Raw genomic sequence first — 27,064 nt, 5'->3', positions numbered from 1 at the left:
CTCTTTCTCCCTGGTGTTACTGTCAGCTTGGATTGTAACATATGTTCATCTTCTTCTGCTCCTTGTTGACTACTACTGTGTCAGGTTGGTTAATCAGCAGCTGCTTGTCAGAATCTTATCGGTTCTCCACCATTTTCAGTGGTGTGACCCATTGAGAAATTGGGACTTCTTGCTCATTCTCAGCACAGATATTCCTGCACACTGTTCCAGGCACTTGATTGTTCCTCTCAGTGTGTACTGTCCCTGCATAGACTGTTGCTATGTCCTGGACTGTCTCAGGCCATCTTTGCTCAGCCTGCACGTTCTGTCTTGTCTACTTCTGAGGCTCTAGCACTCAGAGCCTGTTCTTGTGCTGTCATTATCAGAGAACAGCACTCCAGCCGCTGGTAGGATATCTTTATGTCAGCCACCATCTCTATCTGCCGATGACTCATGACATGGAAGGGTGTGATCCTGTGTGATATGGTTTTTTCTTACTGATACAGCTCTTGAGGTTGTCCTTTATTGTCAGATCTTGAAGTCCTGGCTTAAAGAAAGCCTGTAAAATCTGAACCTGTTAGAGGCAGAGCAACTCACTTTTGCCCAACACCTTCCAATTTGTTTAACTTGGTTTACCCCAGGGGGTAAAAATCTTCAGTTTTGTCAAATTCAAAAGACACAACTCAGTGTGTATTTACTCTTTTCTGTCTGCCATGGTTGGCCCCTGCATAAACTAAACACAGTATTCTATGTTAAGCGCAAACAATGATTAGCCTTCAGACTAAACTAAATCTTATTTCCAGGGACAGCAGTGGTATCAAACAAGTTATAAAGCACAACAACATTTGGACAGAAGGGGAAATAAACTCCAGATCAAATCAGTTGTTCAGGCCCACATTTCCCAGTTGTTTCCAGAGATATCCAAATACAGTGTGTCAGGCACAATTTTAGGAAAATGTTTATAAAATGACGCACATCTAAAAATTTATAAACAGTGTTTCAGTAATAGAGTGTTGTTTGACTGAATTTGGCACATGGTAGTGTATTTTGTGCCACTGGAAAAATATTGCTCTTCATAACACTCATTTATTCAAATTCCATTATTGGGATGATGGATAATTTATATCACATCTACTGTAAACTCATTTGTCATGTGGTAAAATAAAGACGAACACAGCAGAAAGCCGCTGCTCTCTGCGGGTGGAAACTTTTCACAAATGTCACAATACACCCCAATCTGTGGTGTCACAGCAGGTGTTTTCCATCCACTGTCAAAAGGCAAAACACCTGCTGTGACATTACTCATTAGGATCTGGCCATGGTTGTGACATGTTTGAAAGATTCAGCTCGTAGAGAGCAGCGCGGCTCTGTGGGATTCACTGGTGACTTACTGTTTTATGGTCCACGGTAACATAAGAGCACAGAGAGACTCAAGTGGTTGCAGATGTCATCAGGTTTTCAACTCTGCTGGTTGATGTTGTATGTGGTGACCACTGACTTTGATGATGGAAAAAAAGCTACTCTGGTTATCGGTATCAACTGCGGTGTTGTGCCTACACGTGTGACCCATTTAGGTCTGAAGCAACTTGACCTTTAATTTTTCCTCCTTTGCTTTTCACCTTTTTCTTTTTAATTTCTTGCCCTTTCTCTTGAATTGGCCTCTCACCCGCAGAGACAAACATATTATTTTGTGCAGTTCTACCTTGGATTTCCCCTCTCTTTTCTTTCATAGTCTGACTCACACACACACACACACACACACACACACACACACACACACACACACACACACACACACACACACACACACACACACACACACACACACACACACACACACACACACACACACACACACACAGTTCTGTTGTACCGGCCTGGCAAAATCACCCTGGCAAAAAATATAACTCCCCCTCTTTTTTTATAAACTCACACACCCCCTCCCCTCTTCTTTTAGCGCTGTGCTCTTAAACACACACACACACAAATGTGTGGGGAGATGTTGTCATCATGAATGAGGCAACAAGCTTCTGAGCTCAAGGTTACAAGGCAATAAAACTGTTTGGCGTACTTCATGGGAAGACTTTTGTTAAGCCGAGGAACGAACTGTGCTTCCGACTGGGGGGAATTTGAATTCTGCTCATCCATAGAAATCAGACAGAGGAGGACAAACAAGGTCACATATCCACTGTTTTCTTGCGAGGATAGTAGAGCAGAAAAGAAGATTTGAATAGGCGCCACAGTTTCCTAAAGCAGGGCTCTCAACCACTCAGCCAATTTTCATCACTGGTCACAAACAACAGCATTGTTTCGGACTGGAGTCCTCGGTTCCCAGGGAGGAACACTGTACCTCCTCAACACTCGGCTCCCTTTTGGAGTTGTCCCTCCTTGTCGCGCGGTAATTACTGTAACTGTCACTTTTTTTGTTCTTTCTCATCGAAGGAAGAAAATGGAAAGTCTTTTCTTCCCCCCCAGCTCTTCATTCTTTTCGCCGTCCCCTACTCGGCTGCCCCGTGTGCGCGGCGTAAACTGTGTCCACTTCAATTACGACCTCATTTCTGAGTAGAGGGGGGCTCTGCGGGGGGGGGCTGGTCTACTGGCATGTCTCTGTGTGTGTGTGTGTGTGTGTGTGTGTGTGTGTGTGTGTGTGTGTGTGTGTGTGTGTGTGTGTGTGTGTGTGTGTGTGTGTGTGTGTGTGTGTGTGTGTGCGCGTGTGTGTGTGTGATGACATGTGTGTCTGTGGATGGGTTGTGGGTTGTGTGTAGGGGGCATGACCCGAGGACAGGCTGTTATTGGGTGAGTGTCGTCCCACCCGATCCATAGCCCTCACTCTCGTCCAATGGCCCCCCCGCCACCAGCAGATACACACACATCTCAAGCCACAATACGCCATGCTTCATTAACATGTACCCTGCTTCCCACTGTGCATCCTTACCCCCCTGTCCTCTTCTTTCCAGTGTTTTCCAACTTGTCTAGTTTGTGTTTTTCTTCTCTCTTTCCAGTGCAACATGTCTACCCACGGCCAGCGGGGCGAGTGTTGGTGTGTTAACCCCTTAACAGGGGTCCAGATACCAGCAACGCCTAAAGTCAGAGGGGATCCCAACTGTAACCAGTTTCAAGAGGAGCTCAGAGCCATGCCCACTGCAGCGGCGTTTCGCTAACACCTCTACAACCATCACAACAGGATTTCTATGAATTTCAGATTACTGGAGGATTTTTCCATTAAAAGCTCTATTCTATCAAAATTTAAACAAATCCCTCTATTTGAAGGCTTCATCTGTGCTTTAATTGACTCTAGGTTTGAGGTAAAGGAGAAACTATACTAAGTAACAATAAAGATGCCATGGTACTGATTTTTTGTTAGCAAATTCTATGAAAGAAGCGAAAACAACTATGCATTAGTATCTCCTGCTCCATCGGTAAGAATCAGAACCTAACCTATATACTCTGAATAAATATGTACACTACCATTCAAAAGTTTGGGGTCATTTAGAAATGTCCTTATTTTTCAAAGAAAATGATTTTTTTTCAATGACGATAACATTACACCAATTAGAAATGCAGTCTGGACATTGTTAATGTGGTAAATGACTATTCTAGCTGGAAACAGCTGGTTTTTAGTGGAATATCTACATATAGGTGCAGATGCTCATTTCCAGCAGCCATCATTCCTGTGTTCTAATGCTACATTGTGTTAGCTAATGGTGTTGAAAGGCTAATTGATGATTAGAAAACCCTTGTGCAATTATGTTAGCACATGAATAAAAGTGTGAGTTTTCATGGAAAACATGACATGGTATGGGTGACCCCAAACTTTTGAAAGGTACTGTAGATTTTTTTTTTTGATGGATGTACAAATATATAGTTTTATTTCTTTGAAAAAGTAAAGTAATGAGACAGTTGGGCATTATAGCTTTTAGTAAATTGTAATCTGACTATAGTAGTGAATTATTTTTAGATTATTACACATTGCGCAACAGCATAGTTTATGTAGTTAATGTATACGTCTTTAATTGATGACTCTTAATTGATACAGTATAGAATCTTTACTTATTGTAGTGACAAGATTTGTCCGTAGGATTGACTCATTGTGCTCTGTTAGTTAAAAGTTGTATTAATAGATTTTTTTGCCACTTGGGGGCAGTAGCACAAAATGTAAACACAAACATATTATTGACATGTTACTACACTATGCCAAACAATCATCTATCCCAGCAACAACACAGCAACATTGGTTTTAATTAGAGAGGTTCTGGAGCCCTTCAAAAAAAACTCCAAGCCCAGTATTAACCCTCTTTAATAACTGTCTCTTTATCAGCTCCTGGTAAAATTATTGGGGGCTCTTTAGCTGATGAGTATATCACCATTTCCATCAGCTAGTCTGCCATTTGGTGCTGTTCAGCTTTTGTACAGAAGGTTATCAGAACTATTTGTCCAAAAAAACAGCGACCTGCTATGCTTGGAAGTTAATGAACACTGTAAAAACCAATGGCTACAAGACCAAAACATTAAGCTAAAAGACACAAAAATGCTCCATAGAGCTGAAGGGAACTGCAGAGATGTGTGATAATTTTCTGTTGCTTTTCACTTTGAGCAACCACTTTCATTTTACACATACTAATTTGATCTGTGTGATCAAATTGAAGGCTAAAAAAATCTTTTTTTAATCTCTTTTATCTACATTTATATGCCTCATGAGGGACATAATGAGTTGTAATCTTGTTTTTTTGTTTAGGGTGACAATATGACATTTGTCTTGGTGCTACCGATGACAAACAGCCCTTGGCTTAGTCTACATTTATGTTTATTAAATATACACTGTCATTATTACACAAACTAAGAAATAAAGACATTGTACATTCTTTTTGAAAGTGTATTGATTTGAGAATGTTGATGACTTTGAACACTTGAATGCTCACATCACAAAACGCCTCTGGATCACCACCAACCTCTGTCATGCCACACTTGATGCTGTGCCAATGATAGTTTACTGGTCACAGTGAGATTTATACTTACTCTACTTATAAATGTCCTTATTTTTGTAAGAAAACCTTTTTTTTCAATGAAGATAACATTAAATGAATCATAAATACAGTGTAGACATTGTTAATGTGGTAAATGACTATTCTAGTTGGAAACAACTGATTTTTAATGGAATATCTGCATGGGGTACAGAGGAACATTTCCAGCAACCATCACTCCTGTGTTCTAATGCTGCATTGAGTTAGCTAGTGGTGTTGCAAGGCTAACTGATGATTAGAAACCCATTGTGCAAATATGTTAGCACACAAGAACCCAGATGAACATCAAGAGATCTGCTGACCTCAATGGCCTCAGTTAAGGTCTGTCTGCATGATTTCACGAAAAAGGAAGACTCTGGGAGAAAATGGATCCATGGGAAAGTTGCAAGGTGCAAACCACTACTGACCAAAAAGAGCATAAAGGTTTGTCCAGCATTTTCAAAAAAAAAAAAAAAAAAACCTAGATGAGCCCCAAGACTTCAGGGCTAACATCCTGTAGACTGATGAGTCAAAGGTATAACTTTTTCGAAGACATGGGTCTTTTACATCTGGTGTAAAGCTAGTACTGCATTTCACCAGAACAACATGATACCAGCAGTGAAACATGGTGGAGGTAGCGTGATGATTTGGGGCTGCTTTGATTCCACAAAATCTAGACAACTTGTCATAACTGATGCAGCCATGAATTCTGCTCTCTATCAGAAGATCCTCCTGGATAATATCTACCTTAAGTTCATGACCTAAAGCTCAGGTATAAATGTGTTACACAACACAACAATGACCCAAAACACACAAGAAAATCCATCTATGAGTGGCTCAAAAAGGAAAAGGTTTTGGAGTGGTCAAGTCAAAGTCCGTGACTGGAATCCAGTTGAGATGCTGTGGCAAGTACAGCCCGACCAATTTATCAGCCGACTGACTAAATCCCTTTTTCAGAATAATCATAATTTCTCATAAAACAGTAAATTCTATTAAGTGTTGGAGTCACACAGAATGATGTCCTGGCACCGTTTGTCCAATGCATGGAGCTCTGACTCCATGTAATCCTCAGTCCTCAAAGCTGTCTTCTCAGTAGCGTACAGGAGTGGACTGAGCTGACAGGTAAGTTTTTACGATGTTGTTAAACTAACAATGACTCAACATGTCTTCCGTTTCAGTTTAACTCTCTTTGCCATGTGTCATGACAAGTGATGTGTGCTTCGTTGTGTCGGTCATGCTTACATTGCATTGCTAGAGTTGTGCTTACCTAGCTTAAGTTACTCCATGTCTGCTTATGTTAGCAATGATATCGCTGTAGTTATGCCAACCTAGTATAGCGTTTGCAAACAGCTTAAAAGCCACTAACTGCAGAAATAACTTAAAGTGCACAAAATTTTTGAGCATACAGAACAATCTACAAACTATTATAGCAGCAACCTTGCTGTCAGTATACTCTGCAAGAAAGTTTTATCACACTTCTCCTTTCACTGATTAGAACTGGTCAGATTTCTTGGTAATGCACCAACTTTCCTTCCTTTACTATTATTAGTTACAAATAAATAAAATTCTCTAACATTCATGAAAAATTAGTTATCAGCTGTCTTTTATTGTCATCCTTATTTTTGAGGGAAAATATCCTGTTCAGTTACTGGAAATGTAACATCTGACACCATCCAAGTATTTCTAAGAATCTGCGCCTATCAAAATGATAAACTGCATAGAGTTGTTGTTTGTCAGCCGTTTTCCTATCAGCACTTACATCAACTCCAAATATGTGTCACTCGGGAAAAATTGCACTTGCAGTAATAATGCTGGAAACTGCGGTGTGGCATTGTGATTCCTATCACTGCTGTGTGCTGACATGAATGTGTGAGCATAGTGTGTGTATATATCCATGTGTTGCTGGGGTTACTAATGAGGTGTTGACATGAGGAGGGATTAGGATGATTGGGGGGGAGCTGACATTGACAAATGCGATACTAAGTGGGTAAAGGTGTCTATGAATAAACCAACCAGAGCACACAAATGCGCACACACACACACATATTTGTGCTGCAGGTCATGGGAGAGAGAGAGGAAACCAACATAAAGTCCCAACAGAGGGATGTAGAGGTGCCTTTGATGACTCTGAATGCCTCTAACAAAACAGGATATTGGGGTCACTGCAATGATGTGTAACTTCATACAGTATTGTCTCTCTTTTACAGGCTGGGCTGGAATAATTCTCCCTTCCAAGAGCTGCAATCAATTCCTTGTTATTGTCCCTTAGACAGCCAAGCAGTTTCTCATCAACATGAGAGATGGATGACATGGAATGTTTTATCATCTCTCAAAAATGTCATCCATGGATTCCAATCTGTGATGCATTGCTGTCATTGTATTAAAATCATTCAGCAGATGCAGCATAATCATAAAGTTGCGGTAGACGTGTCTATTTCTACTGATGTCACTGAAGTGTGTATCTGGCTTACATTAAACTTCAAATTAACTGGAGATACTACATAGACTGTATATATAGTGGACGTAGCATCTGGCTCCAGAATTGAAGCCCACCCGGAAGTGTCAAAAACTTGCAATATCACGCCGTCCGCTCGGGTTGGCTCCAAAAAGCTTTTTCTCCAAAGACCCCAATTCATTTTTGGAAAAAATAAAATTTGATAGACTGATTTTCTACAGCTCAGGATTTTTTCCCGTTAGTTTTCATGGTCAAAATGAGAGATCAGGTGGCCGATCTCAAAATAAATCAATACTGAATTTTAAATCATTAAAGTTGGCGGAGCCAGGGAGCATGGCTATATTTGATAGACAGCAACAGAAGCCTCTGCCGTAAAATGTGGGCGGGATAAGAGAGTCCTCAGCCAATCCTGCCCCTAGTTGCTCTCCGGTCCAGTCTGTTTGATGACGCTTTTTACGTCACTGGCTCCAAAAAATCCAAAATGGCGACCAGGAAGTAGCAAAATCCGGGCTTCATTTTCTCGGCGTTGAAACCAACGGGTGACGTCACGGTTAGTTTACGCCTGAGATACTAGTTTTATGTCTTCCTGCCATGTGATCATTCTGAACCCCAGTGATCAAGATTCTGCATTTTGTTGTGAACCTCTAAAATATGTCAAATATGACTGATACAAGCCTGAACACAGCAAGAGCTTTAAAAGTCCAACATGATCTGTGGAAGGTTACAATCACAGGGCAAACGTTAAAGCGTATCGAAGGAGTGAAACAAACACACTGTCATGGCAATTTTGAGTTTCCAGTGACTCCTGCAATTTAATTTTCTATGATAGAATGACTAACATATTTATGTTTGTCACAAAAGTCAATAATGCATTTTGGTTCTTTCACAGATTTATTAAAGGTACCATCTTTTACGATGTAAGGTGACACTTCACATGCTGTCTGGAGAGGCAGAATTACAGCGACTGATGAGTCTTTAAATGTAAGCAGACGTATGTGACTAGTGTACCTTGGCAGTCTTGGGGAAAAAAAGATTAAATCTTCTTTGTTTAGTGTCAGTCAGTGCAAAAACACTGAAATTTCTTATTATGCAGGTAACAGCAAGGATAGATGTAAAGTTTTTATGTTATAAGCAGCTTAAGATAAAATTGCAAACATTGGCAAATGTCCCCAACAAAAGTCACTTTGATTTGCGACCAAAATGATTCAAGACTCGAGTGTAAAGAGAGACTTCTTTGAAGTTGTGGCCAAAAATGTATCATATGAGACCACTCCTGACAGGTTTTGGCCTTGTAACCTTATACATGTGCCAGTGTGCCAGTTATCTGAGCAGCGGTCCAAGCCTGTGATTAATCAGGAGGTGCACAATATGAACACTATTACAGCCAAAGCTTCACAGCTTTTTTCAGTTTTTGTGACATGTTGTTTTTCTGATTTCTTTTTTTATTTTGTTTTATTAATGCCTGGTTTTTGGCAGCGAGTTTGCTATAAATATTTGGCTTGGTGCTGCACATGGATCTTGGGCGTCCTCACACATTTAATGGTAGTCTGAGGCTGGCCTTTTCCTGCAAACAAATCAAAACAAGTGTCTTTTGTTTTGGGTTTAATAGATCAGGCACAATGGGCTAAGGAGGGTAGTTTAGCAGTGGGAGTGAGAGTGGGGGTGAGTATATGAGCTTGCATGATAATGTGTGTATGTGCATGTGCAAAAGCACACGTGTGTGTGTATGTGTGTGTGTGTGCGTGCGTGCGTGTCTGTGTGTGTCTACTGGCATAGATAGTCCAAGATCCGCCCTACTTTCAGGCTACTATTGCTTTTGTTAACATTCAACAACTTCCCTTGATATGTTGATGGTGGGTCTGTTTCTAAGACTCCTGGAAGCTGTACTTGTTGAATGTTAACAAAATAATTGTTGTTTTATCTTTGGTGAAATGACAAGGTTCTCCAATGTTACCAGGAAGAGCAGATATTTATCTTTGAATATGGACAGAAAAAGCTAATTATTATACTTCAGCTCGTCAGGTTGGGGGAAACCTTCAACTCTCTATGACAATGCTGGGAATCTGTGCTGATGTAGTTATGCAAGAAAGATGCATGCGATGAGAAAACAACTCAATAAATGAATGTCTTCAAATTATTGTGTTTATTGAGCCTTTGTTTGAAATTAAGCACTTAAATATTCAAGGAAAATTATGTGTTTGATTCCGATTATTTATTAATCTCACCAAAGCAATTGCTTGGATCTCAGAAAACTCTAATATTGAATTCAATAGGTTCAGTCAGCCTTACACAGGGAGTAAACTCGTGGACAATTAACTCCCACTTAATTTAGGATGAAAAGTGAAAGTGAGCACATCTGAAATGGTAATAATCCCTCCATATATAGGAAAACCTTGAGTGAGAGCAAGAATGGTTGTTCAAAGCTGAACCAGGAAGTGGGTCTGTAAATTGTTTGGGTCGTAATTTTACAGTTTGCCTTTGTTTTCTCTTCCAAATAATTGCTATAAAAAGGGGTTTGTTTACAATGTGTCTGCCCACTTGTGTTCCTTGCCCTGTCAGTCCTAATTTAGAGATGTGGCTGTGTTCTGAGCAGTTTCTCCAGTGAGCGCAAATTTAATAGAATTAATGGTCAAAATTACAAACTAAAAAAAGTTGCAAATGTCAGATTGGATAGCTTTTTTCCCACCTTTTTTTTTACATTGGCATATTTTTTAGTCACCATTTGTTGTTATTACAATACACATTATTTTCCATAGAACACAGGACTACCAGCAGAGCCTTGCGATCCACAACAGCAGCAATAGAACCGTACTTTTTACCTTCGTGCTCCTTTCATGGCTTGTACGACGTCAAATCTTAATCTCAGAGTTAGTTTACTTAACATGCAGTTGTGGTTCTCACAGTCACATCCGATCCACTCTCAGGAACCCTCCATTTAGGATTCCAAGTCTAAGTCAATGTGTGATGAAAGGGCTTGGATGAAAACTAGCAGACACTTGTCTGCCGTTTTCTACCACCAGCATCGGAGGATTCCACCGCTAAGTCATGTGATTTACTTCCAACCGCTGAACATTCTTTCAAATCTCCTTTCATCTCCATCTCAGTGATGACAAGAACCGCCATTACCTCTTTAAGAGATAGCATTATACAAGAGCACAAGCAGTGATTTGCAAAGATCGCAATCATGCAGTGTAAACATCTGCATGCCATTTGTAAGCTTATGCCTTTAAATGTCCCATCATCGTTTCTAAAAGTCACATTTAATGATGTGAGCCACGGGCCAATCGACACATGTGCAACTGAGAGCATCTCCTAAGCTATTGTTCGTGATTTTACAGCACTGATCATGGCTTTAATTGCATTACTGCGTACACAGAAATGCAGAGAGGATGATAATCCAACCTTGCTGCAGGACTTTGAGGTCTATGAGGGCACAGAGACACTCAGCACAGCGGTTTGACTGGCTTTGGGATGGAGTGAGGTGCGTGAGTTGATGTTAGATGTAGACGTCCAACGATGCTGGCCTAATTATGTAATAAAAGGGGCATAAATGCTTTGAAGTCCTAAGTGCAGTTGTCAGTTTCTTTGAAGGCAGATAGTAATTGTCATGTTCACTGCCTCACAAATCAAATGTTCTACACATGTTTCCTCCTCCCTGAAGTCAAAGTTGCACACGCGCGCGCACGTGCACACACACACACACACGCACGCACGCACGCACGCACGCACGCACACACACACACACACACACACACACACACACACACACACACACACACACACACACACACACACACACACACACACACACACACACACACACACACACGAAAACATACCACAACAACCTTTACGGCAGCCTTGATGTGCTAGCTATACAGGAACTGCTGGGCCCTCCACCCTTTCATGCCCTGCCTCAGTCACCCACATCTGGAGTTGGTCAAAGTCTTGAGGTCCCTGGGGAAAGATTTTGGTGGCCCCCAAAAAGAAAAATCCCGTTCTGTCACTTCCTGAAATCCACGAGGGAATAAAAATGACCAGACACCCATCTACTGAGATGCATGCCCAGATCCTGAGATCGCTTCAGTATTTTATCCTTATGGGTGTCTGTACGTGCTGCTAAATTCCAAGCTATTAAGCATTCAAAACCTGGCATCATTGCCCTCGATATTTAACCTTTTCTTAACCATAGGATCCTGATGTGTTCGATGTTTTTCAGCCGAACATCGTGACAAGTGTGTGAATGGTGAAACTGCGTCTCCTACGATAACTCCTGCTGAGTTTATGAGGCCTTTTCTCCTTCTCATATTCTCTCTCCATCTTGTGAATACATCTGTGTATGCACTTAGCTGCATGTGTATGTCTGTGTAAACGGGTGTGTCTCAGGGGAGTCCATTCTGCCTTTAAGTGGTATTAAAGGCAGGTTTTCCATAACATGATGAAGCCTCCTCCAGGCTACAAATCTCTTCTTCCCAGTCATTTGAATAGAGAGCTGGTCCCGCTAGATGTTATCCCCCCTTGAAGTTCAAAATCATGTTAAATGACTTCCTTGTTCCTGTGCAATCTTTTTGACTATGGTGTTGAAAACCAGGTGACTTGCCTTCGGGCGAGGCTTTATAAAGTCACATCCTGCATGCTGCATGAGATCCTGTGGGCTAGCCTGGGTGTCTCAGACTTATGTCTAAGAGGTTTATCAGCTCGTGCCTTGGAGATTAGTCAGTGCTTACTATCAGGATGATTCCACTTCAAACTGCACATTTCAAGCCAACTTAGCAGCTACTAACTCCTCTTAAAAATGCAAACACAACTCGAAATGAAAACCTCACCCGAATGCTTAAATGAATACATAACTTTATTTAAATAAATGCTTTGTCATAACAAAAAAAAGACAAAGGTTAAAAGAGTACATAAATTACAAGTTGAATAAATATTACACAGTGATATTCACTTTAATAATTTGAGATTTTTTGTCTTTTTTTCTTATTTGTCTTATGTAGCTCCAAATACTGACCATTTTATTTCCCGCTATCCTCCTGCCACCGATGGGTCTATTTCACAAGCCAGTGAACACCAAATTATGCGAACCAATTGTATTGTCTCATTACATCCAAAAAATGTTATGTATTCAGAAAAAAAGCTGTACTGTAGTTACTGTACTACTGAAGTATGAAATGTGAATATGAGTTCAAACCAAGTAGGAGATGAGAAACCTGAGGAAGCTGCTACTCACAAACAGGTATAGGAGATACAAAGTCACTGACACAATGAAGGAGTGACTTTTTAAAAATTCTGAGCGTCAACATTTGATTCAAAGAAAAGAAACAAATACCTGGAAAATTTAAGGTTTCCTGTTTCAGACATTAAATAGTTCCAGGTATCAGATATTTCATTGTTTTTTTCCTAACTTTTGAGCATTCAAATCAAAGCTGAACTTGTTACTGTGCTCCTGGTTGTGGTGTTGCGTTCCCCAGATTTCCATGACTCCTGGTAAACTGTCTTGCTAACTGTATCTAATGTCATGCAATTGGTGACCCCACATCGGGGAAGTGGCTAGGCCCTGATTATGACCACTGCCCATGGCGCTTGCTCTTCCTCCTCCGTCTTCCGTCTCTTTTCCCCCTCTCTACCTCGGCTGTCATCTCTGTGCAATAGGCCATGAGAACATCTCTAGTTGTGTGTTACTTTTGATCTAGTTTTCCCTAAAAGATGTTGCTATATTGGAGGTCCCAGGCATGGGCTTCACAGCCCCTGTCAACAAATATTACCTCAAAGCACCACCTTTAAAAGGTAAGCACAAGATAACACAATATTTAGCTTTTTTGTTGTTGTTGTTCCACTAACTTCATGATACCACATCTTAGGACGTCGTTGTGTGTCAATATCAATAGTGAGTAACTGAAATAAGTGCAAGCTGCTTTTTTCGAAAGTGGTAGTGGGGATTTGGTGTTGGAAGTGGGGCAAGGACCCTTGATAATGTATTCACAACCAAAAGCCATTTAGGATGCATGTATCATTTCTCTTTTTTTGTCTTTTTGTCTTTTTTCCTTTTTTTGCAGAATAAACAAAATGGTTGGTTAACCTCCAAACATCCTTTGGCTTCCCCTCTCTGGCAAACATATACATTGGCATTCACATGAAAAAGCAAGAATATTAGCTTATTGGTTGTCAAAGAAAAAGAAGGAGGTTTAACTGACTGCAGTTACACAGCGGTTCCTCACACATCATTCTTGTCCAGAATTACCCCGAGGTACAGGCGGAGATTACAAATGGATTTGCAATGCATTGCTGACACCATTTAAAGGACCTACCACATTCATTGTTCTTCTCTCATTCAGAACTGAACCTCTTTATCATTGTATCAAGTATGAGCCCCGGTGGGGGGCTGTCTGAAAATTGCCCCGTATGATATCCATGTCACTTTCACGTCAGTATTTAAATGTATTTGCATGTAGGAAGGCACTGTGACTTGCACACAGAGAGAGAACAACTCTATTAAAGACCCTGTTATAACCTGTAACCTTTGCGTTTTGATCATGCTCCATGTAGATGTAGGCAGATAACCTCTTTATGGAGGCATGGGAGCAGAAGGATTCCAGAGTGTTAGCTTCTTTGACTGCCCTGTAGTCAAATGACTGTAGGCCATTCTCCTGACAGGCTACAAGGACTTACTCAAATTCTTTACAGGCTAAAATCTTTTTTTTTTCCAAGCACAATTACATTATTGTCATACTTTGTTTCTACAGAAAAAACAACATTCAATAACTATATTTAAAAGTAATGTAATACACCATGGTTACACTGTAGTAGCAGTACTGAGGGGAAACCACTTGATAAAGGAACATGGCTCAAAAGTGGGCGGTCTTTACTTCACTGAAGGCAAAGAAAACAGCACAAACAAAACCATACAAAACTACACTTCACACAAATGAATCAGAGAAGCAACCGGCCCAACTGGCAAGTTTGATTATGCACTCAACTCGAAAGATCAAAGCCAAACTTGAGTCCCATCACTTAAGCTGAAAATCTTTATTTCACCAGTAGAGTCAGCGCTCTCTAAGCTCTGTGTCGCCCTGCATGGCAGTGTCTGTTCAAATAGGCACAGTTGGCATATCAGGCTAGCTACATTGTCGAAGAGCCACTTACATAGGTTCATCTGTGACGATCTACTTAACTCTTTTGTTTCCAAACGCTCCATGTCCCAAGACACACTTTACATAATAAAGAAGGCCAGCCCCAAGACCACCTCAAGCGCTAGCAATACTTGTGACAAAATCAAACAAAAGAGAAAGAAATAAAGGACATTCTTTTTTGTAATAGGCTCACTCCGTCATACACCAACATAGGCTCATACATACCACACATTCGCACTGTACACATGCACGCACCCATGCACGCGTCATTTTGTGAAGTTACACATATCTAAGCAGGTTCCCCTATTCATAAGTGCTCTGACAGAACCACATACCCAGATAGAGTCAACTGTTACAGCATATCCCTATCTCTTGTTTCTTTTTTTTTTCTTTTGGAAAACAGACAAAAAAACCAAATTACTCTGCCAATCGTCTGTTCCACATGTTGCTTCATGTTCCACAGCCTAAAACTGATTTGTTTTCAATCAATGTGCCTGATGCTTATTTCTGTGTTAATTTTACATAATAAAAAGTGTTGTACTGAAACCCCCAGCCTCTGTAAAAATATATCCATTGAGTGCATCTATTTTCATGGATCTGCAGCCAAGGGACCTGGCTCATACAAGGGGTCCCATGAGCGATAGTCAAGGGATTGAGTAAATCTTCTGGGACTTTTCCCCTCATTTGGAGAAGAGTGCTTGGTCAACAAGAGAAAGGAAAAGAAAAAAAAATACAGGTGTCTTTTGTTCAGCCTGTTCATTTTGTTTGGATTTTTTTTTCTTCCTTTTTTCAACTTGAAAAAAAAACAATCTTGAAGTGAACGGAGGGCGGAGCGTACAGGTGTGATTCAGAGAGGAGGCGTGGGCCCTGGGTCACGTGGTGGTTAGGGGGTGGGGGATAAGGGGTAAAGGGTGGTCCTCCCCATTTCACTCGTTGTTGTTGCTGCTCTCCAGGTCCTTACACTGAATGTCCCCTCCGCTGTAGTCTGTGCCGGGGAGCTGAACACCGTACTTGTCCACACACCAGCAGATGCCTCGTTTGCGGCCACGAGATGGCTTGCACTGTGGACAGGAGAGCAGGACATGGTGTTAATAGAAGCAGGTAAATAATACAATAACCAGTTGGGACAGTGAGCAAATCCACACATCACTGCAATTCCACCGAAAGTAGCAGATTTTGCTAAAAAAGAAATTGCAGCTGGATTGATGAAAAGCCTTAAAGTACAAGAACTGAACATCAACATCTTAGGCGCAAAGACTCTCAAACTCTCACCTGTTTGCGCTTGAAGAATCCTTTTCTGTCACAGTTGGGAAGATACAAAGACAAAGCCATTACACGAGAAGTGTCCTTCATCCCCTGAATGATGCCGTCCAGTTTTCTCCTGCATGGACCCTTCAGAGAAATTCAGAACAGGGTTACAACCAAGTAACACGCGAAAGTTGGCAGCTCTTTCAGATATTCAGAGACTATGAAATTGACTAACCTAACACCAGCAATGTTTGTCGTGGTCAGAAGTCAAACATTTAAAGTTTAAAGTAAAGTTCCTCTTTGGAATAAGAGTGTTTGGGCTTGTATGTGGATATCTTTCTAACATTAAGTGTTGCCAAAGTCACAAATGTTAAAAAATATACAAATCGAAGCTTTGGACATCCGATACTTACAAATTCAGGCTCATGTTTGTCAATGGGCAGAGGGGAGTAATCCATGGTGGAACCCATGGAGCGCAGCTTGCCCATCTTCCTCTTGTGCTCCTTGCGCATTGCATGGACTTTTTTAGTGTTTACAATGTCTTTAGGAAGGAGTGGCACTTTAGCCGGCTGCAAATCTTCTGTAATCTCTGTCGTTATGGGGTCCTCATGTTCTCGAGACTCACGATCTGCACCGAAAATAAAAATAGATGGTTCATTAATGTCACATTTTTAAGCCAAAGACAAAAGCCACAGATTCTCGTTAATGTGAAGACATTTTAATACGTTTCTGCAATAAATGTGAGTGGACTGAATGGAACCGCCTCACTAAAGCTCAGAGTCAATGCTAACATATCATCCAGCAGACAACAGCATTCATTTAGAGATGTGTCCTGGCCTTGGCTTTTAGCTCAGATTTGTTCTCCACCATCTTCGAGGGAAACATCTAACTATTTAACTGCTAAATGTTTCTTCAGTTTTACCAACTAGTAACTAACTGTCTTTTTGCTGTCTGATTATGGGCAGGTAGCAATCAGGGGGTTAACAAAGCATTTAATTGGGCCTTTTGTGTGATGTGGTTCGTGTTGCGATAAAAATGCGAGGTGTCACTTTACAATAAATGTCATTGTTTTAGCTCCAACACTTGTATCAATATTGAAGTCTAAAAAAGTATTTGTTTCACATGTGTTGTTCATCCGACATTCATCAAGATTTTTTCATGATGAAACTTGGAAATGTATTTGAGTTGGAACTTATAATTCAGAAATGTAAAGAATCTCTGTGAAAGGCAATCTGATCTGGTCTAGTAACTTTCAGTATTTACCAATCAAGAGATTTGAGTCATGTGTGATACTTCACAGACAATGACAAAAATCTAAGTCTAGTATTGGTATATTATTATCATATTACGTGCTCATTTGCTGTCTACATAAATTACAAACTTCTGCTCTGTGTCAGTCCTTCGTACATAACTCCAATAACAGGTGGGTGCTGTTCCCAGGGTGTGTGCCAACTGTTGTTTAACATTTGTTTACAAAAGAGGGGAGTCGGGAGCTCTGACAACAGCTGATGAACTCCTACAGCTAAGACAATAGCTTTAACTCATCTTTTCTCACCCAGCCCCGTGGGTGAACCCCATGTTTCTCTATAACAATAACAAAAACACACACATATATATATATATATATATATATATATATCCAAACATTCATTCACATCAGACAAATTTGAGTTATTGTGCATCCGTGAGAAAATTAGAGACACCAAACATTTTGATACTTATTATGTAGTCCACCAACAACACATCTTCCCATGGCTTTTCGTGCCTTTAAGAGAGACAATTTGCTTTCTAAAGTTCACACATCGACACAGACACAAAGCAGCGCTTATTTGTGAGCGTACAGACCTCTGCAACTTGGGAAAACTGCATCACATGTTGCACCTAGACTTTGCCTGGAAAATCTGCAAACACGTTATCTGGGCTGCTAAAGTGCAAGCCGGACTGAGGCCCCTGAGTGTAGTAACTTTATAGCGACGTGTCCCACATTAAACTGATTCAAATGTCAAGCTGAGGAAAATCCAGTTGCTCTGTGGACTCATATAAATGCTTGTACATTTGTGTCACATTTTATGCACTTCTTAGGTGTAATTTCAGCTCCCCCAGGGGGCACTATAGTCTCAGGGATCCGACGGTCCCTGCTGACAGGATATTTACAGGTTGAGGTCCTTTATCCTTCACATGGCCCCTCCCCTGCCCCCCTTTTCCTATCTTTGGGGCTCAGCCTCTTAAGCCTGGAACCCCAGCCAGAGGTTCTTTGAGGCCACAAAAAGAAGCCCTCCATTCCCCCCCTTGGCTTAGCTGTACCATAAGTACAGAGTTATTGTGGGGACTTTGCCAGGCCCCAACTGGCAGAAGCGATGGTGCCAGTGGATGACCCTGGTTATATTTATCTGACAAGGAAACCCGCCGTGGTGCACAGGGCCAGACGCACTGAACCAGAGAGGAATGTTGGCTGCGGATTATATGCCAAGTGCTGCTGAAAGACAAATCAACTTCCATATATAGAGAATATGTTGGAAAATATCATTTAACAAGTTGCCGTAACCTTGCTGACTGGCCTGTTAGTACACAGCCACCGTGGAGGAAGGCACCGAGACGTTACAAGGACATGAGCTCCGAGAAACTGATGTTCAAAGAGCCTGACACAGCATGAGCGTCTGGGAGTCTTTGGGAGGGGAGGGGAGGCGGAGTGGGCGGTAGAGGGGGGGGAGGCTGGGGGCAGGGTGATTACCAGAATTGGGTCTTTGGCTTCTGCGCTGCTCTGCCGTCTCTTTGAAATTAATCTCACAACTCATGACTTGGCAGGCCTTGGTTTGTGTTTAGATATGTCCTTGTGTCTCCCCGCTCAGACTACGAGGCTATTGCTCGCTATAAATAAATACATCAAACAAGCATTCCTATGTACACCATGCATGTGTCCACTGTGGAAAAACTCTTTATTTCTGCTGTACAGTCCAATAATTTCTCAGGGCGCTTGATTAAAATGCCACATATTTGGCTATGAAATATGCCGTTGAAAACAGTGTGTTTTTTTAACGTGCATTCTTGCTTCATGTGTAATTTCATTTAGGCATATAAATGGCCTGACCAAAAAAGGTTTTAAGCCATGGCACATCAATTATACTCACCTCACAAGTCAGGCACTTTGAGAAAATGTCTGTCTTGAGGGATAGCATTTGAAAGGAAGACTAAAAAATAAATGAATAAAAGTCATGTAGCTTTTATAAAGACAATGGAGTCTGACTTCTTTTCTCCTCCACTCACGAAATCACTAAATTCATCTTTTCTGATGTGGGCTCTTCAGTTCGGCCACAAAAACTCAGTTTTTCCATGCTAAGGGTACCCAGCTTGTAAAGGAGGCTTAGGAGGGTCTGTGTTTAACTCCTGAAACTCAGCCAAGATGCTGGATGGGAGCCAAGTGAGCTAAGTCATGTGCAGCTCTTCCATTCAGCTGAGCCCAAAGCTGTGCTGCTATCTCTCTCCCTCTGCTCGAGCTAAAGATTTCATTAGGACGAGAGGAGCAGAGTAGCCAAAGGAGGTGCACCTGATACTTCTCTGTTTAAAAATTAACATCTGCACACAATTATGCTTCATGAATATCCCAAGTTTCTTACGGGCAGCAGTCCAAGCATGAAAGATAAGCTACCCCTTCTTTGGATTTTTCTCTACACTGGATCTTTAGGACTATAATAATAACATTTAGACAGCAAAAAAAAGCCAGGACAATGGATTCTCCCACCTTTCATTGGATTTCCCAGCATTACACCACAATTGTTACGTCCTGCCTTTGATTAAGTCAGTCTCTGAGCTGCATCTGAAATTACATCTTTACAAGATGTAAGAGAGCGATGAATAGAGGTGCTGTTTAATCTCATCTGGGGGTAGGACAAGATAATTGTGGGGATAAATGAGCCTGAGGACCTGTGTCATATAAAGCACAACCTTAGTAAACCATCCTTTAGCGTCACACTGCCTCCGCTACTTAATATTTGAAAGCAAGGCCACGGCCTGATAACCCTCCTGTTTCTAGAGCAGAAAGGGAGGTGTGAACAAACCAGTGGAGTTGAAAAATTAGGTCCTGGTGACCAACAGAAATGAGTCCAAGAGGCTTTTTAAAAGTTCCCATCTTCTTCAGTGGCAAAAAAAAACTGCAGATAAAGTAACACCAGCAGAGTAAAGAAAAATTGGATTCAAACAATGGCAAGAGTAGTCAGTTGTGTTTTCACAAAGGGATCCAAAAACCCCATAAGAAACATCCGCTGCACATGACATGACAGCAGTGCAGTGGTTACATGAGAAGGATTAAGAAGCTGATGACTGAAAAGGGACCACTTCCAAAGCAGCTGGAACAGTAAGGAAATACGGACTTTATCAAATGTTCTGTCCAGGATTTTGTTTAACCACAAGTGTAAAGGAATTATGTTTTCAGCCGTATGTCCTGTTGCTTCAGCCGAAATGCTCTCAATCAGCTTCTGAATATGCAGGAAATAACTCTTCCCATGGTATTGTGCACACAGAATATGTTCATTGCAATCAAAAAGTTTCCTGCTTTTCTGAATGCATGGTATAAATAGCAACAAGAACAATTCAAGGATTATAAATTACAAAACAGGACTTATGAGAGGATGCAAAGTCTTTCCAAGAGGGAAATGCTGCTATAGGTAAGCAAACTTTCCGACCCTTTTACAGCTTCCACAATGCAGATAAATGCTCCGGTTTGTGCTGCAAGCCATGCGAAAAGGTGCATGGCTGCTCTACTGTAACATTGCTAATTTTGGTCTGAGGTCTCATCCCATATCTGAGTTTGGGTTTTCAACAAGCCACATGGACGGACGCAACCTCTTTTTGGGTCACCATCACCACAACACAATTACTGGGTGTGACGATGTTCTAACTCCCCAGTGGCAGAAACAGCTATTTTGGCGAGAGTGGAGTGCTCCTGGATGGACTGTATAAAGATTATCTCTAAGCAGAATTTAAAAAAGAAAAATTATCACAGTGGAGGAAGAACTGGCTTCAAGAGGAATCCATGGTGAACACTTTTCTTGGTGAGACTTTACAGGATGAGGATGTGACTCATAGCTGTTTATGCAGCATATACCATTTGAACTAAGCTCTAATAAGAAAAAAAGTATTTTCTTATTTTTCTGATCGAAACTAAGAATCAACAAGGGAGCAGTTTCGGTTATTAAGAAGCATGTAGGAGGAAGCACTATTCAGTGACTAGAATGGGCTGATCAACTGGGTCAGGGAGCAATGACCTGTCTCACTTTCTAAGAAACACTAACATTTCAGAGAAGTCACTGGAGCCTCTATTGTTTCCCAAATCCTGAGAAACTTCAGAGATTTTGTTTTTTGTCCTGCTAGAAATAACAATAAGAAAAAAATCCACCACAGAGACAATGATTTTCACCCTTTCTTACATCAGGCTAGTATGTAGCCAGGTGTTGGGGGTGAGATTACAGTACAGGTCAGGTCTAAACACATGTGACATCATTTTAAAACCCTGCACTACACTGAGTGTTGATTTCTTTCGCAGCTGTTGCCACCAGCAGGTTAGGTGTCAGTGACCAGTAAGCTGTACAAATACCACTGTAAAGTTTTATAGGGAGAAATCAAGCAAGCGTGCCAAAGGAGTTATTTGCTTGCCAGCAGCAGCTCCAGTCCTGTCGACAGTAGATATGTGATGCTGTACCTGAAAATGTGATATAAAACACAGATATCATCGTGAGTTTCAATGTCACATCCAAGAAATGGGTTCTCTACCTTTCATCAGCGTCACATTTTCCACGAATTGCAAGCTTTTTCTTCAAGTCCTCATGTGATATCTTGGCAAAATGACCCGTCCAATAATTCTCCCTAGCACCTGCAACAGATCAGTTGCAGCATGCTAAGCTTTCACTGCACTGTCTCAGATGTTCAAGGTGAGACGGACGGAACGCCACATACAGTCTTTCCTTTCGCATGAGTCCATCATGAAGCTGTCAGGCAGCTGGGACCACACGTGACCGGAGCTATATCTAACGTGGCATGTATGAGCACGCAACATATACAGCAGACAGACTATGGCGGCTGGTTGTCATTAGTCTGAGTGTACAGTCGAAGAGAATCAGCGTTTTCGCGCTTGCTCCAGTTTCTCAGCTACGACCCAATAACCAGCTGTGCCAGTGACATCGCAAAACATGAAAAAAAAAGCAGATGGTAATGCTCAAAGTTGAATAGTTTTCTGAAAGTATGTGATGACAAGTGATTCTGTATGGTACTTAGAAATGAGAGGGCAGCAGCGGTACCATGTTACATATGTGAAGCTCTCTGGCAAGTATTAAACATCAGAAGTCTGCAGTTCCTTGACTTACTGATGATTGTAAATATTAATGACAAAGACATGTGACATGTGAAAACCGCTAACTTTTCAGAATGTCACTGTGGTTGAAAATGTCTGGCAGCAGGTTAAATTTGCTGCTACACACATGCAAAAAGCCGAGACAAGTGTAAAGTATTAAAGTTGTCAGTAAAGGCTGCAAGTTCCCTGTTGCTTCTCTAATATGAAGCATAGTATTTCTGTCCATGTCTGAGTGGAGTATTCTGGATTTGGAACCACTCCCTAGTCATCTTTTGTTTCTTGGCAAAGAGCAATCTGTTAAAACATAAGGCCCTTTCAGAGGCTTGAAGGACGAGGGGCCTGTTGCCATGAAGTCATATCTGTTGGCAAGCTTTCCAGGGTCTGATTCACTGGTAGGGGGCTAACAAAGTCTGAGTGCCCCCAAAGCACATACCACCGCCTGTGCCTTACAGTCCAAGCAACTCCTGGGATCACAGAGTAAGAGCAAAACATGAATTAATGCACTGCTGGGACACAAACCTAGAAGCAGAGTGATGGCCAGGATTCTTTTTCATGCCGAGGGAGGAGGAGGGAGGAAGCAGGGGCTGGAGGATAGCAAGGATTCCTCTCTGCCATTGTTTGACTGTCCCAGTCAATATTTAGTAGGCTGCAGCTCTCGTAGTCTCACGAGTGTTGCGGACACTTGAGCTCCTCCTTCTTGTGTTTGCCTTGCTCAGCTGGTACAGCACACAGACAGCTGCAACCCCACACGACAGGAAACCAGAGGCTCACCTCACCAGCTCCCATCTGCAGAGCTGTTTGACAGAAGGCCCTTCAGAGGAAAGAGAGAGCCGGAGGCATTCTGCTGAATCACTGCGTTGTGACTGAGCGCCCATGCAATGAATGCACTGCCAGAGGCAGGAAAAGATGCTCCGATTACCTCTGTGGGCCAACAAAGAAGTCAGATTCTGTGTGTGTGTGTGTGTGTGTGTGTGTGTGTGTGTGTGTGTGTGTGTGTGTGTGTGTGTGTGTGTGTGTGTGTGTGTGTGTGTGTGGTTGGAAAGCCACAGTGACACAAGACTGCCTGAGGTGTCATCACTAGCAACAATCACACACATAATGCACACCCAGACACCCACACAGCCGCGCCCAAGTATACATGAGAGCAAACACACAAACTTCCAGCACACACACACACACACACACTCCTGATACTGAGATCATTATTCACGTCATTTCAGATAGTGATCAATGATTTGCAAGGCATAGGGTTTGCAGGATACTTTTTTTTAGAACAATCATAGGGAGAGCACACTGCTGTGGTGTCATGAAGAAGAGAGGAGGGCTCACTGAGCCTGAGGACTCCGTCAACAGTCAGAATGAGCCCGGTGGCAGCCTATTTTACAGAATGAGGCTTGTAGCCAAAACCTTTGTGGTTACCACCTACTTATCTAGTTGTTGACAAGCTGCTAAAACTCTGAGTGACAGTGGACCTGTCTGCTACACCAAGAAATGTCTTAAATCATTCAAGACTGCTGGCTCAACTCTCCTCCTTCTGCCTGCCTCTATCTGTCTGACTATCTCTGTCTTTCTCTCTTTTCTCTCACGCATACAGATTTAGTGGTAATCCGACTCTAAACACCACCCCAGGGGTAGCCTGCAGACCTAAATCTATCTCAATTCTGCTTTAACAAGACCCAAACTTTATGGAGTGGCACTTCATTCCTCCCCATCTGTCGATGCGTTTTCCTTCTGCCTGGATTGGTTTAACATCTAAAGCAGTTTGGTGACACTAGAAAGGCGAAAAAACGGAGGAAAACTAAAAACGTTAACGACTCATACCTTGGAAAATCGAGGGCTAAGACAGACACTTGTTACATAGGTTATGTTAAAGGAGGCTATTTGCAGTCTTAGCCCCACTTTAGTTGCTACCACATTTCCCTCTTAATATCCCTTACACAAATAAATTCAGTCCAGAGACCACTTTTCATAAAGTTTTACATGCCCGTAAAAGAATGTTCAAGATAACAGACGGTCTGTAATCGCCTTAAAATGTCAATATTTTCACATGGGGACTGCCTGGATGCTTGTCAGCCGTTCTTGGCTCTCGCTAAACCGCAAACTGACAGCCACTGTCCCGCACTAAGGGCGCAACTCAGCCGGGACACACCATGTGCTTTTTACCGGAGCAGTGCGTCGTGACGCCGGCGACAGATGAGCCGGCACAGGGGCGCACGACCGGAGCTTTGTGTTCACGCCTTGTTATTACTCCGAAGATTCGACACGAGCAGCTCAACGCAAACTTAATGCAGTTATTCCAGCTGGATGCCGAGACTGTTTCCACCGAGGTGCATGTGTGTGTCTGCACAGAGTCGGAATAAGCTCCTGCAGAGCGGCCAGGCAGTGGATAAAAGTTAATCAGATGGCACCTCAAACCATCTGTCAAACAAACGGTCTGTCAGAGAACAGAGCTGCTCAGGTTCTACTACTGTGGATCTGTGTGTGAGGGGAAACGGAGCAGCTCGGGTCCCACAAATAAGAGAGAAATGATTAATGGGCTGATCGGTGATGTTGGCTCATTTATTTTAACTTTAGGATGGAATAAAAGTCAGTTTTGGAGACTCTGCTCTCCACACAGCAGCACATAAAGGCTCCTGGATCCACCAAAGATGTCAAGAAACACTGATCCACAGGCAGAGGAGACCCCGGTCCTGCCTACATGACACTTTTTTTACGCGTTTAGAGCTCATTCTCTAGCCATCATTTGCTCCCCAAAGCATGCACTCAAGTCAGTCGGTGCGCGTCTTACCTATGGGCGGGTGGGCAGGTTTGTATCCTTTCTCGTTGGTGCACACTCCCCTGCCGTGGAGAAGGGCGTGCAGGGGTTTCTCCTCCCCGCTTCTCGGCAGGCAGCGGAGGCCCTGGGTGCACGTCCCGGTGTAAACGCCGCACGCCTGCCCCTCAGACAGGGCGCACGTTAGGCAGCAGCCGCAGCCCGGCTCCTTGACCAGCTGGCAGCCGACCGGGACCGGAGGGCACATGGACAGCGCCTTCTGGTCACAAGGCTCGCACGGAACGTATGAGCCCAAGCAGCCGGACAGCCCCAAGATAAATGTCACCAAGAGGCAAAAACTCAGAAACATTGTTGGCGTTCTCTTCAGTTATAGCATAAAACCTCAAATGCGGAGAGGAGCCTGGTCTAATGAACACAATGCCTCAGTCAGATAATCCGATTTTTACAGTTAAAGCCAAGAGTCTTTATCCAAGAGTGTTGCTATCTATAAAAAAAACAAACATTAATGAGTTGCTTTTCGCTGTGCACGCTGCAAAATTACTTCAAATGAGCAATTTAAAATATATGTGCTATTTTTGTTTCTCCCGAAATACTGTCCTCTGCAGGAGCAAAGCAATTCTTAGCACAAAATCTCAACTTCTCTCCCCTTCAGTTTGGACTCCAGTACTTTCTCCAGCAGAAGTTTCCTGAGCAGACTGATCAACTTGAGAGCTGCCTTGCCTTTTTAAAAACAGCCGAGCCCAAACCCCTAACTATGAATACGCTAAACAGCGGGAAGGGAGGCGCACTTGTTCCACGGCTTGGCAGGCGGCCAAACATTTTTTTTTCAGCAGCAGGAGGATCGCTCTTTCACCCTGAAGGCTGAACTGATGCCGAGGCGCAAGAGGCAGGAGCAGAAAGCAACGCAGCCCCTCATCAAAACATTTCAGCTGAGTACTCGTCAAAACCTGCAGGCTTCTGCTGCGCACGAATGTGTGGTTTTACAACAGCGACATACGCTCATATTCACCAGTATCCCGAATTTCTACACCGGACGAGATAATTCAGCAGACAAACTAGATTCCAGTGAGAACAAATGGAGCGTGGATCAATAAAACGCCCTCTCAAACTCGTGTGTTTTCTATTACTTTGAATTTGAACTGAATCATTGTGCAAAAATCGATTTTTTTTTACATGAAAAATTACGTGCGTAAAATTGATTTTGAGGGTGGTGCACGTTTTATTCCCGAGACCTTTATTCAAGGAAAAACCCGTTTGCTTTAATGACATCATGATTCTTCTGTGGTCATGAAGCACGAAATCATCGGCAACCCCCTGCTTGAGTCATAAGTGCCTCATGGTCTGGGGTTGGATGGAATATCCAGGGGAAGGAAAAGGAGGTGCAAACCTCAAGTGCTGCAGGAAAAAGGTGTGTGGTATCATTAGTGGATCACTCACTTATATAAGGCTTGGAACAAGGAAATGGATTTGCCATTTTTTGATCTAATTTACAGCTTTTTCCCATTTTGTTTTGATAACACTCCCAGGGATACCTGCTCCTGTCCTTAGACCCTGCACCTGTTGCTTCCATTGGACACCATTTGTGTTACAAATGCAGTCAGAAGGGAAATCCACCAACATGTTCTCTCTCTCTCTCTCTCTCTCTCTCACACACACACACACACACACTCACACACACACATACACACACACAGAGTCATGTGCAGACCAGAAAAAGGGAAGCAGAGTCGGGGAAGGATGTCACGCACGCAGAGATTTGAGGCAACAGCCTGACAACTTAAGTGCAACTGGGCTCTATTATTTTATAGCCTGTATGCAGAACAACGCCTGATTGTTTCAGCGTGTGCTCTACTTGCACCACATATGCACTCTAAATCAGCCCGGCCGGGGCTGTTATTTCCATCTCTTGCAGCTTTCGGGGCAGATATTTCTTCCTCCGGTACCAGCGGAGTGTCAGGAAGCTGTATTGGTTGTCTTTCCCATGTCCACTCACAGCTTGATAAAGAGTCACAGCCATTTCCGAAATGTGGCCATCATTTTATCTAATCCTGCATTTGTAGGCTTGGGATGCATATAGGAGTGATTTACTCACGTTGGTGTGGTTGCAGACCACTAGAAGGCACTGTTAACAATGAT

The 27,064-nt window shown here is 42.4% G+C and overlaps 2 protein-coding genes across 2 annotated transcripts in view; one reads left to right on the top strand and one right to left on the bottom strand.

The window, feature by feature from the left end:
• Positions 1-4,843, top strand: part of LOC110951545 (insulin-like growth factor-binding protein 2-B) — a 28,082-nt gene extending 23,239 nt beyond the window's left edge. The window contains exon 4 of the mRNA XM_022194654.2: positions 2,982-4,843. Coding sequence (XP_022050346.1) covers positions 2,982-3,140 — 159 coding nt within the window. The 3' untranslated portion in view covers positions 3,141-4,843. The remainder of the gene's footprint in view (positions 1-2,981) is intronic.
• Positions 4,844-12,268: 7,425 nt separating this feature from the next.
• Positions 12,269-25,850, bottom strand: LOC110951546 (insulin-like growth factor-binding protein 5). The gene is made up of 4 exons (XM_022194655.2): positions 24,944-25,850; positions 16,226-16,440; positions 15,837-15,956; positions 12,269-15,625 (listed from the first exon to the last, which is right to left on the bottom strand). Exons 1-4 carry the CDS (start codon positions 25,275-25,277, stop codon positions 15,491-15,493), a joined length of 804 nt encoding a protein of 267 aa, XP_022050347.1. The 5' UTR covers positions 25,278-25,850; the 3' UTR covers positions 12,269-15,490.
• Between the last annotated feature and the right edge of the window lie 1,214 nt (positions 25,851-27,064).

The sequence above is a fragment of the Acanthochromis polyacanthus genome, chromosome 14, assembly GCF_021347895.1.
Source record: "Acanthochromis polyacanthus isolate Apoly-LR-REF ecotype Palm Island chromosome 14, KAUST_Apoly_ChrSc, whole genome shotgun sequence".
Taxonomy (NCBI): domain Eukaryota; kingdom Metazoa; phylum Chordata; class Actinopteri; family Pomacentridae; genus Acanthochromis; species Acanthochromis polyacanthus.
This window is presented reverse-complemented; position numbering and strand designations above follow the sequence as displayed.

Bases quoted from the DNA above. Each gene is read 5' to 3' on its own strand.
- LOC110951546 (XM_022194655.2), bottom strand. From the start codon at position 25,277: ATGTTTCTGAGTTTTTGCCTCTTGGTGACATTTATCTTGGGGCTGTCC. The intron at 16,441-24,943 runs GTAAGACGCGCA...TTTTCGGTGCAG, and splicing joins ACCTGCCCACCCGCCCATAG to ATCGTGAGTCTCGAGAACAT. The intron at 15,957-16,225 runs GTAAGTATCGGA...ATTTCTCTGAAG, and splicing joins ACAAACATGAGCCTGAATTT to GGTCCATGCAGGAGAAAACT.